The sequence below is a fragment of the Vicia villosa genome, linkage group LG2 (assembly GCF_029867415.1).
Source record: "Vicia villosa cultivar HV-30 ecotype Madison, WI linkage group LG2, Vvil1.0, whole genome shotgun sequence".
Lineage (NCBI taxonomy): Eukaryota > Viridiplantae > Streptophyta > Magnoliopsida > Fabales > Fabaceae > Vicia > Vicia villosa.
This window is the reverse complement of record NC_081181.1, coordinates 115,201,641-115,212,260: the sequence shown is the minus strand read 5'-3', so window position 1 is coordinate 115,212,260 and position 10,620 is coordinate 115,201,641. Positions and strand designations below refer to the sequence as shown.

The 10,620-nt window shown below is 32.2% G+C and overlaps 1 protein-coding gene across 1 annotated transcript; it reads right to left on the bottom strand.

The window, feature by feature from the left end:
• Positions 1–4,870: 4,870 nt before the first annotated feature.
• Positions 4,871–7,509, bottom strand: LOC131646649 (isoflavone reductase homolog). The gene is made up of 4 exons (XM_058916633.1): positions 7,141–7,509; positions 5,681–5,921; positions 5,305–5,508; positions 4,871–5,215 (listed from the first exon to the last, which is right to left on the bottom strand). The coding sequence occupies exons 1-4, from the start codon at positions 7,468–7,470 to the stop codon at positions 5,055–5,057; spliced, it is 936 nt and encodes a 311-aa protein (XP_058772616.1). The 5' UTR covers positions 7,471–7,509; the 3' UTR covers positions 4,871–5,054.
• Positions 7,510–10,620: the final 3,111 nt, after the last annotated feature.

The following is a 10,620-nucleotide window of genomic DNA, read 5'->3' as shown; positions in this document are numbered from 1 at the left end:
TGCAACTCGGTATACAAATTCGAATGCGACTCAAACTATGCATATGCATGTGGTACCAATCGGAGCTTCAGCCCCCATCACCAATTGCCATTTGGCCCGTCATGTTTGCCATAGTTTTCAGGTCGTCATGTTTGCCATAGTTTTCAGGCCGTCATAGAGTATGCATATGAAATGTAACTCGACAAACAAGACAACACAACATACTCATCAAAATCACATATCGTCACGAGGCATAAGCCTATATCACAATCACATTACCATTTATTTGAGGTAATTCACGTCACTATAATATTTCATCTTCACTTAGTCACAAAATCATCCTCACAAATATATACAACATCACGTATTCACAAAATCGTCACAAATATACAATTCGCATATCATCAAGATCATTACAATTATCATCATGTTTCGGCATATCGGCACAATTACTCAATTGCACATATCAACACAGTCATCACAATTATCATCATAATCTACTAAATTAACGACAATTAGCTAGGAATCATACCATAAGGTTAATCACATAACAATGCACAATAATAATCATATTGGCAATCACAACATTACTCGCAACAAAGACATCCAAACCGAAATCACAATTTTTGGTCAATTCTCAAAATAATCTCAATATGCCAATATGTCAAGTAAATCAAATCGACTTTTAATCATCAACTAAATCAAGTAGAAATAATGTTAATTATCAAAACAACATCATTGGCATAACAATATATTATTCTCAACTTGAATATTTAACCAAAACACAATTACGGTCAATTTCTCAAAATACCGTAATTTACCGATAAACCGAATAATTGGTCCAAGTCCAAGTATATTCCAATCACATAGGCTTATTGGAATTAACTCAACTAATAATTTAATTATCCAATTAATAATCAAACTATATTAATTTCAATTCAACTATTATATTTCTATTCCATTATTTTCCAATTCTACAACCAAAACTCATTATTTCACTATCAATGATTTACCCACAATAAACATAACATTCTAATACACATAGATTATCAATTGCACACAACTTATCACATTTATATCATCACATTCCAACAAATCATCAAATACCCAAAATTGCAACATAGAAGAACATGGATATCAAAGTATAGAATCAAACCCACCATAACATACTATCATACAACCCTTTAGCATGAAAGAACCTCATCCTTACCTTGGCAAATATGGACTCTTTCACCATAGCTCTAAGCTTTTCTCCAAAATAAATCCTTCAAACATAATTTAGAGACACACCTAAAAACCAGTTCGGAAATCAGCTTATCAGACGAACTTAAAACCCTCAAAATCAAAATCACTCCGGTCAGAACTTACCTCTATGAGTCAGGAACGTTGTGTCAAAACCACGCGACGATCCAACGGTTGGATTGAGAGATTCATCCGTTTTTCTAAGGTGACTCAATGCTGAAACTTGCTGCAAAAATGAGGTTTCTTCTAGCTTTTCTCTTCCACCATTGTTCTCTTCCCTTTTGCCTCTTTTCTCTTCTTCCTATCTTTTCCCCCAAATGAAAATAGTAACCTCTAAAACCCTAACCTTTTCTTACTATCTCACTTATGTCAATTGGGCTTAACTCACCAATCCATCCATTATGTTTCTATCATTTAGGCCCATTTAGTTATATCTCTCTAATTACTCAATTAAGCCAAATAACACAAACACACACTCATAATTAAATACTTAAATAATTATTATATCACATAATAACTAAATAAATAAAGAATTATTAAAAATGTCAAACAATATAATTACTAAAATAATAGCGAATAAAATGGGGGTGTTACAGTTGGTAGTCGGTGGTAATAACTAATGTGGTAATAACTAATGGTGGTTAAAAATGGTGGTAGTCAATAGTCATGATCATTCGCAATTTATGGTGGTAGTTGTAATGCCTCGACTTTAATTTGTTATTTTTAATTTATTTATTTGATTTAATGTAGTGAATAAATGTGTTTGGCTTGAATTATTTTATTTTATTTATTCAATTAATAATAAAATTATTTTAGAGTATAGAAGAAAAATAGAATTAATTAGTTAAATAAAAATAACTAGATAAGTGTATTTAGAGATAGTTAGAAAATTATTCAAATTAAAATAAAATAGTTATTTTAAAAAATTATTAGTACATAACTAAAAATTAAATTTGTTTATAAAATATATATTGGTGGGATTTATTCAATAAAATATAAGATTATTTTAAATAAAATCAAATATTAGGGGGTGTTAGTAGCTTAGAAGGGTAGAACAAATTAGAATTTTTAGGGTTCAATAAATAGTTAACGTGAGGGGCTTTGGTACATACATGCAAAAATTAGGAAATAGGAAAAGAGGAAAATCATGAATTTGGAATTTAGAGGAGAGCTTGGAGCGATGGTGAGAAATGGGGAATAATTCTTCAATCTTCAAACTTCGAGATAAGGGGGGATTTAATTACTCATAGGTGATTATAGGCAGTCAGGATAGTGAGGGATACTCACCCTCCTATCTTGTCCATATTATTCTCTATATTTATTTTGTGTGTTCTTGTTTGTGGCTAAAGGGATTTGAGCAAAACCCCTAAGATCATTGATTGAAGAGTTACTCCATATCTTGTTGTTGTAATGAGAAAATATATGATTCTGTTAATTTTGGGTTGTGCCCTTATGAAAATTTTGTGATAATTGAAAAATGTATGATTTGTTTGTGAATTTTTTAGCGATCCCAAATGGCCTGTTTTCCCGAAAATCAAAAATATCAGAATAATAAAAAAGTCATGAAAAATATGGAATTGTAAAAATCAAGAAAACTTAGGAATCAGGGGGATGCAGGGTGGCGGAGGTGTCGCGCCACGACGACAACAAGAGCAGAGCGCGATTGCGCGCAGGGGATATGGGAAGTTGCGTCAGATGGGAGCGGCTGGGGCGCGTGATCGGCGGCTGGGCCATAACCTATAAACCTAGGATTCATTGTCACTCCCTAACATATAAATCTAGGGTCACGTGTGAAGAAACTTGCAAAATGTCTCAACCGCACCAGAGTAGCTCACACCATCACATCAAGGATATGCATAAACAATTTTGGTTTTGGAACTGTAGAGAGGCTATATCATCCCTCAAGTCACACAATTTAAATATCTTTGGTTTGTAATACAAAATGATGGAGAAATAGAATAGGGTGTATGTTTACCCAGATTTCTGGTAAACAACGCTAGTCTCTTATTAAAGGTTACGGACGAGATCAACTAGAGAATCTCAGAACTAATTGTGCTATGTTTGGTTTAAATGTAGTTTTAACTCGTATTTAATGCATAGAGGGTAAAACTTCAAAAAGGGGTTAATGCACGGAATTTAAAGGGAAGTGACAGAAAATGACATAAAAGGTAATAAAAAAGGCGCAGAAAACAATAAGAATTTAAAAGGATTAAAAGGAAATCATTGCATAATAATGTAAAATGGTACGCATACGTACATTTCAGAAAGTTACACTCGTTTCTCACTAATTTGCACGGAGATTGAGTATTCTTTTGTAAACATAAATATGCAGACCCTAAATCCTATGAACAAAGTCGTTTATATAGATTTTCAAAATAATAATTGTCCTAACGGTCGACTAATAATCTGCCAACACGTATCTCGACCATGCAGTCTTCGTCCATTAATCTTCCACGTGTCCCAGAGAAGAACCGTCTCATCCTATCCATTCTCTATCGACTCATGGCGTCAAATGGTTGAACTAAAACTTCAAAGTCTTTTCCTTCGACTTCCTCTACACAAAACGTTGCTTCGACTTTCTGATTAAAACATAGTCGAACAGCTTCGACGAAAATCCCTTTTTGACTATATTAAAATTTCACTTTCCTAACTCCCTTCTTTGGATATCTTTATGGTATCAATATATCTAAATATTAAATCTTTAAGGTAACAGTGTAAACATTCGAACTCAAGTTAGATGGATGAAATGGAGGAGGACATTAGAATCTTTATGTGACACAAAAGTACCACTCAAGGTGAAGAGAAAATTATACCAGACTGTACTAAAACATGTAATGTTGTACGAGACATAGTATTGTATAGTTAAGAATCAATACAAGAGTAAAGTAAGTGTAGTAAAGATGGATGTTGCGCTAGATGTGTGGTAAGACTAGATATGAAGTAATAATAAAAATGACAATATTAGAAAGTTTTAGGGTAGCATCTATAGTAGAAAATATGGTGGGAAGTAGATTTAGGTTATTTGGAAATGCAAAGAGAAGGTGTCTAGATTATATTATAAGAAGAGTAGATCAGATTAGGATGAATTAGACAACTAGAGATAAATGAAGATCTAAATAAATATAAGAGAATCTATTAAAAAAATATCAAAATTAACTAATTGAATAAAATCATGATCTTTAATAGAATTTAATGCATGTAATTGAAGTCACTTAATCATTTAATGAAATAAGACTTAATTGTTGTTATTGATAGAATCTTCCCTACTTCTCAATACTCACCTTTAAACCCAATCAACTTGGTTATGGATTTGTTCTTTTAAATAAATGAAATAAGTTCACAATTAAAGCAAACATGATTACAAATCATCATCTTTCACGTGACAAATAGTTTGTTTAGTTTGATTTTTGGAAGAGGAAAAAACAATTCTAAAAATGTGTAATTGATTCTGAAGTGATTTTGAGGTGTTTGATTCAAATAAATTTATTTTGTCTTCATAATTGATTCTACTAGAAGTTAGAATTTGTATCTTTTAAATTTATAAGTGATTTTTACAATGAAATTTATTGTTCAACTCGCTTTCATATAAATGTATCCAAATATAAATCGATTTTGCTAAATCAATTTTATTAAAATCAATTCTACCAAATTCAATTATATCAAAATCCATTTTATCCACCACCAATGCATCACACACAACGAAAATAACTTGCAAATACACTATCATCGTTCTTTCTTCTCAATTGCTTCAATATTGTACTCAACATCACCAATATTTATTTAATTTGAATAATAAAAAGTATAACTTTTCACGGTTATACAATAATCTCATATCACACATATAATTTTAGAAATTCATCCATGCGTGTGTATTGCACTTCTGGGTAAAGCTTCGATGCTTCTTCTTCATCCCTTACTTCAAAATTTGCCAAACACCCTTCATAGAAAATATGATAGAAATGTCCCATTCCTACTTCACTTGCAAAGTCCAAACCTAATAAATTTCACACCAATCAATAGTCAACAATTATTTATTAATATGAAATAATTAAAAGTTACTTTTTTTTTGGGTGTACATTTTACCTTTCATGGAAGAAAGAAAGTCTTGTTCAGATAAGGTAGACTTGTCTAGTTGCTTTCCAATAAGTTTCTCCCATTTCTCAATAAGTTCTCTTTGAGTGAGAATGTTTTCTGGTGGCCTTAGATATATTGTCTTGTTCAATGTTCTAGGATCATCAATTGTCTTAATTGTGTATGTTGCAACATCATCTTCATCCATATAAACAACTGCCACAATCACATCTCATATATCTTAGTGTAATTAAATTCCAATATTAATTGTGTCCTAGGTTTTAAAAAACATATACAGTCGCATAAAGATTTTTGCAATTTTTATCAATACAAGTGTTACAACATTGATAACAGTCATTGCAGTGTGAATTAATCACAATTTGCTTACCTTTGACATTGCCATCGCCATAGAGAACCACCTTGTCCCGAGGAGGAAATAGTGTCCCCATTTGAGAGAGGTTTCCGGCGAAGTAAGCGGCGAAGCAATTGGCGGAGATGTAAGTGAAAGGGATGTTGGCATCCTCAATTGCTTTTCTTATAATCATTTTTTCATCAAATGTGACTCTTCCTGGTTGAAGTGCATGTCCCATAAGAGCTGGGTCCATCCCAAATTCTGAAGGCAGAAAACGCTAGTGGAAGGAAAAAAGGACATGATTATTAGGCGTGAGTTCAAATCAATGTTTTGTACATAGATGCTTTTTACAAAAGAAACACAAAAAGTGATTCCAAGTCAAATATAAAACAACTCTGATTTTGACCACTTTATTAGTGGTTTTCTACACGTGAGAAATACTAGTATGTAAAATAACTAAAATATAATCATAGATTATTATAAAACTTTTGATTAATTTTACAATTATAGTAGTAATACGGGGTTAGGTTTTACTTTAGGGTTGGTAAGTCGAATGTCAAACATAACGGGGTGGGAAATTTGACTTCCTTTTTAAATTTAAAAGGTAATAGTTAGTTGAAGTAATATAAATTTTCTTTTGACAATGGTAGGTAAATCATTTTTGACGCAATTGTATATATAATGAATTTTTCTTTTAAAAGAAATAAGAATGTTAAAGTTTTTAGTGTGGTACCTCTAATCTATATTCATATAATTGGATAAGTTTGACATCAATTCGTTTATATTTAAAATTTTATTTTTAAGTTTCTTTCAGGTGGGAAAACGGATCGGATCTATCATGTATATTTTTGTTTTGTTTGCAATTTAGTGTGTGCTGATCTAAAAGTCTAGGCGCACGTCTTTTAATTTTTCGCAAACATTATATTAACATAAATTTTTATAATTTAAGTTTAAAAGTTGCAATGCCCGTAATTTCATTTTTTTCAAACTTTTATTTTTAGTTCTGATCGGATTAAGATTTTAGACCTACATCTTCGACTATATTTACCTCACTCTGCTCCACTTTTTCTAAATTTTTGTAAAACGGGTCATAACGAAATGACATGTCTGTTTGTCACCCCTATTTAAAAATCTAGTATGCGAATTGTTGGATAAGCTTGACACCAACTAACTTCAGTCATATGAATTTAAAATTATCTGTGTAGGTTTGATTGTACTATGCTTTTCAAATTTAATTAGAATTAATATTTTTTGAGTTTAAACGTATTTTTATATTAAATTTTACTGGTCAATTACTTCTACTGAAATTTATCTAAACATAGTACTAAATGGACTTCCAAATTTGTACAAAGAAAAAATTTCAGAAAAGTCCAATCATACTATTTTTCATTTTTAATAAACTATAATAAAATGTTATATATCATAAAATTTATTATTTTATCAAAAATAGTAATGATCTACACTTTTAAATCATTAGATACTACCGATATGCATACCTTAACATTTCCAGCATCCTTGATAGCCTCAACAAGTTTGAGCTGCATCATCAAATTATGAGATCGAAAATGAACACCCGACATAGTGCAAATAACAACATCAACTAGTTTCACAGCATCTACCAAACTTTGATGATTAGAAAAAGAACCTTCCACAAGATGGGCACCTTGTTTCTTGAATGAAAGAAGCATTTGCACTTTTTCAGTATCAAGTCCTATATCTGGACGTTGAAGAACATAGGTTTCATGACCTTGTTCTAAACTTGCTTTTACTATTCTCCTACCAATATAACCAGTTCCCCCCACAACTAAAACCTTGCTCTTTCCCATTATTGTCTTTTTTCTCTTGTAGCTATTGTTGAGCTTATCTTCAAAACTGCCAAGGCTAGCTATATATATAAAGCAAAAAAGGATGTGACTTTTCTTATACTCTAAACTATTATAGTGCCTTCAAAGTAAAAGTTGGGTCCCTACACTGGGTTTAAAAGAAAATAACTTATTTTATCATTTTTTAAGATAATGAAAAGACTTATCAAGAAATTCTAATTTGAAAGTTAATTTGTGATTGTGCATGTGTAATAGAATGTGGGGAGGAGCCGAAGAGAGGAAATAGATACAATTTCGTTACTATTTTTTTTTTCAGGGGTGTTCAAAGTCGAACTCGAACCGACCTAATATAAAATCGAATTGAATCAAATCGTGCAGTTTGTTTCAGTTTGCGGTTTATAATTTACAAACCGAACCAAACCAAACTGTATTATGTTACAAAATCTTATTAACCAATATATATATTTTTTAATTTTTTAGAGAAATCAACTAGTATTATGTCTATATTTTATCATATTCTTTGTAAGATATTTATTTTAATTTATATATCATCAAAAAACAAAATATTATTCATTTATAAATACTATTTTGATAAAATATATTTTATCGTATTCTTTGTATAATATTTATTTACGAATGTAATTTAATGTATATCATTCTTTAGGCCTAAGATAAAATTGTAAAATGCATTTTTATGTATCCAATTATAAATTTATTTTGACAGTTATAAACTTTTTTATGGTAATGTATATACTATTAAACACAAAAATATATTTTCCTCTATATGTGTATGTATGGCTCAATAATTTTTTTGTAACCAACCGAACCAACTCAAACCGGCTTAGTTTGGATTGGTTTGGTTTGATTTGGTTTTATTTATGAAACTAAAACATACAATTTAAGATACACTTCCTTTCACGATTGATCGCCAAGCCATGGACCATGTCAAAAAGAAATTGATTTGCCGTCCCCAAGTGAGCACTGAATATGATCATAGAAGTTTAATTTTTCCTGGCCTTCTTTAACTCCAATACTCATCAAATTTCTCCACCATATTGATTCTCTTCTGATTTTTCTACTCGTATCATTGGCAAACATCTTCAAAATTAGGTTTTGATATCTATGTTTCAGAATACCATACCAAACTGCTTCCTTAACAACCAAGATCCTCCACTTTCACTTAAGCAAGAGTGTTCAATTGAAGAGTTCCAAATTCTTGATACCTAGACCCCTTCCTTCTTTGTTCTACAAACCTTCTGGTAACTTACCCAATGAAGATTTTTCTTTTCTTATGAGCCATACCATAGAAAATTACTTTGAATTTTATAAATCTCTTTCAAGATTTTAGTTGGAGCTTTGTAAAGAGATAAAGTTAAGGAATGCATTGTTCATGGTCACCCTTCTCGCCTAAGACAAGAATTTATCTCTCCATTTTGATACTTTTTTTCTCACTTTGTCCACAATAGAATTCCACATACTCACTTTTCTACGGCTATCTCCAACCTGAACTCCCAAAAATTAAAAAGGTAAACTATCTTTATAACAACTCGGAAAAATGGATGTTGCCTACAAGAATGATTCCTCCACATTAATCCTATAAATCTTACTCTTGAAAAAATTAACACAAAGACCCCATATTAATTCAAAACCTCTTAACAAAGCCTTCACACTCCATAAATTACACCAAAATCTTTCCTCTATAATGGTTGTGTCATCACCAAATTAAAGGATCTTTATGTTAGTGATTTTAGTATCATCAATGTATTTTGGTAGTAATGTGATTTACTATAGGCCGATGTAATTATGCGTTAAGTTTGAAACGAGTTAAGGTACTGCGGAGTGCACGCTCGTCGAGCCAAACGTGTAATTGAATACGAATAATTGAAACGGGGTTCCAAGGGGCGTAGCCCCTGGCGGGGTACGGGGCAGCGCCCCGTCGGGGTCCAAGGGGCAGAGCCCCTGGCAGGGTGCAGAGCAGCGCCCCGTCGGGGTCCAAGGGGCAGAGCCCCTGGCTAATTTTTCTGACCGTTGTACCCTTTCCTAACAGACATGACCGTTTTTCTGAACAGGTGTGTCTTTTCTGTTTCTGTTATTAATCTCCTATATAAGGATTCATTTGGCCTCGATTTTGTTACACGAAAATAATACTTCCTCTCTACATTCCTGATCTGTTCTCTATTGTCAGAAATAGATTGCTCTTCGAGAATTATCCCCACAAAGATTTCGTGAACCCAGGCAAGAATAGGGTCGAAATACTTTGTTCGGAAAGTGTACGAACACGATTCTTCGAAGTTATCCAAGATTATCATACCTATTTTCTAACACTTTATCATTATCTCTTCATTCACCTAGAAATCCTTATAAACTCCAATATCCATTAACTTCTTCATTAAAGCGTAAATACCCTCCATAGCAATCACAAAGAGGAAGGATAATGGGTCCCCCTGCCTTAAGCCTCTCCCTACATTAAAATCCTCTGTTTCACTCCCATTTATCAAAACAAACATGAAACTAGTAGGTAAGACTCGAAATCGGTGAAAGGGATCCGGATTTTAAAGTCCTAAATCATGCCAACATAAAAGTAAATATACTCGTCCGAGACTCCTCGAGGTCGAGTCATACAAACTCGTTTACCTTGAATGCAGGGTTCCAATATGACGACGTCTTCATTACCGGTAGAAGAGATCCTTTACTCAAATCGAAGTTTAGAAATGTATTTGACATCAATTGTGCTTCGGTCATGGCTTAAAATTTTTTGATCAATAGAGGATTCAATCATCTCCATCACTATTTCTACAGAACCTAATGATGATGAAGATTCCAAATCAGTTTCGCTTAAAGGTGAAAAATATCGCCATAAACTTCTGATAAGTGCCAAATTGTAGTTATTTTCGTATATAATTTTGCGGCACTTATCGATTCTTTTGTTAATATTAGTTGAAAAATATTCGTGTATAATTTGTGATTTTGATTCATTGATGTACCGTTTGATAGTTTTTCATTTATTTTATAGGTATTGGTGCACGTTTGGAGCCTCGGGCAATAAATTGTCCAAGGCACGACTTCAAATGCGCGATTTTGGAAGAAAATAATGACTGATCCCGCCAAGCCCATTTCCCAGCGTGCTACATCTTTTCTGGCAGAACCAGAACT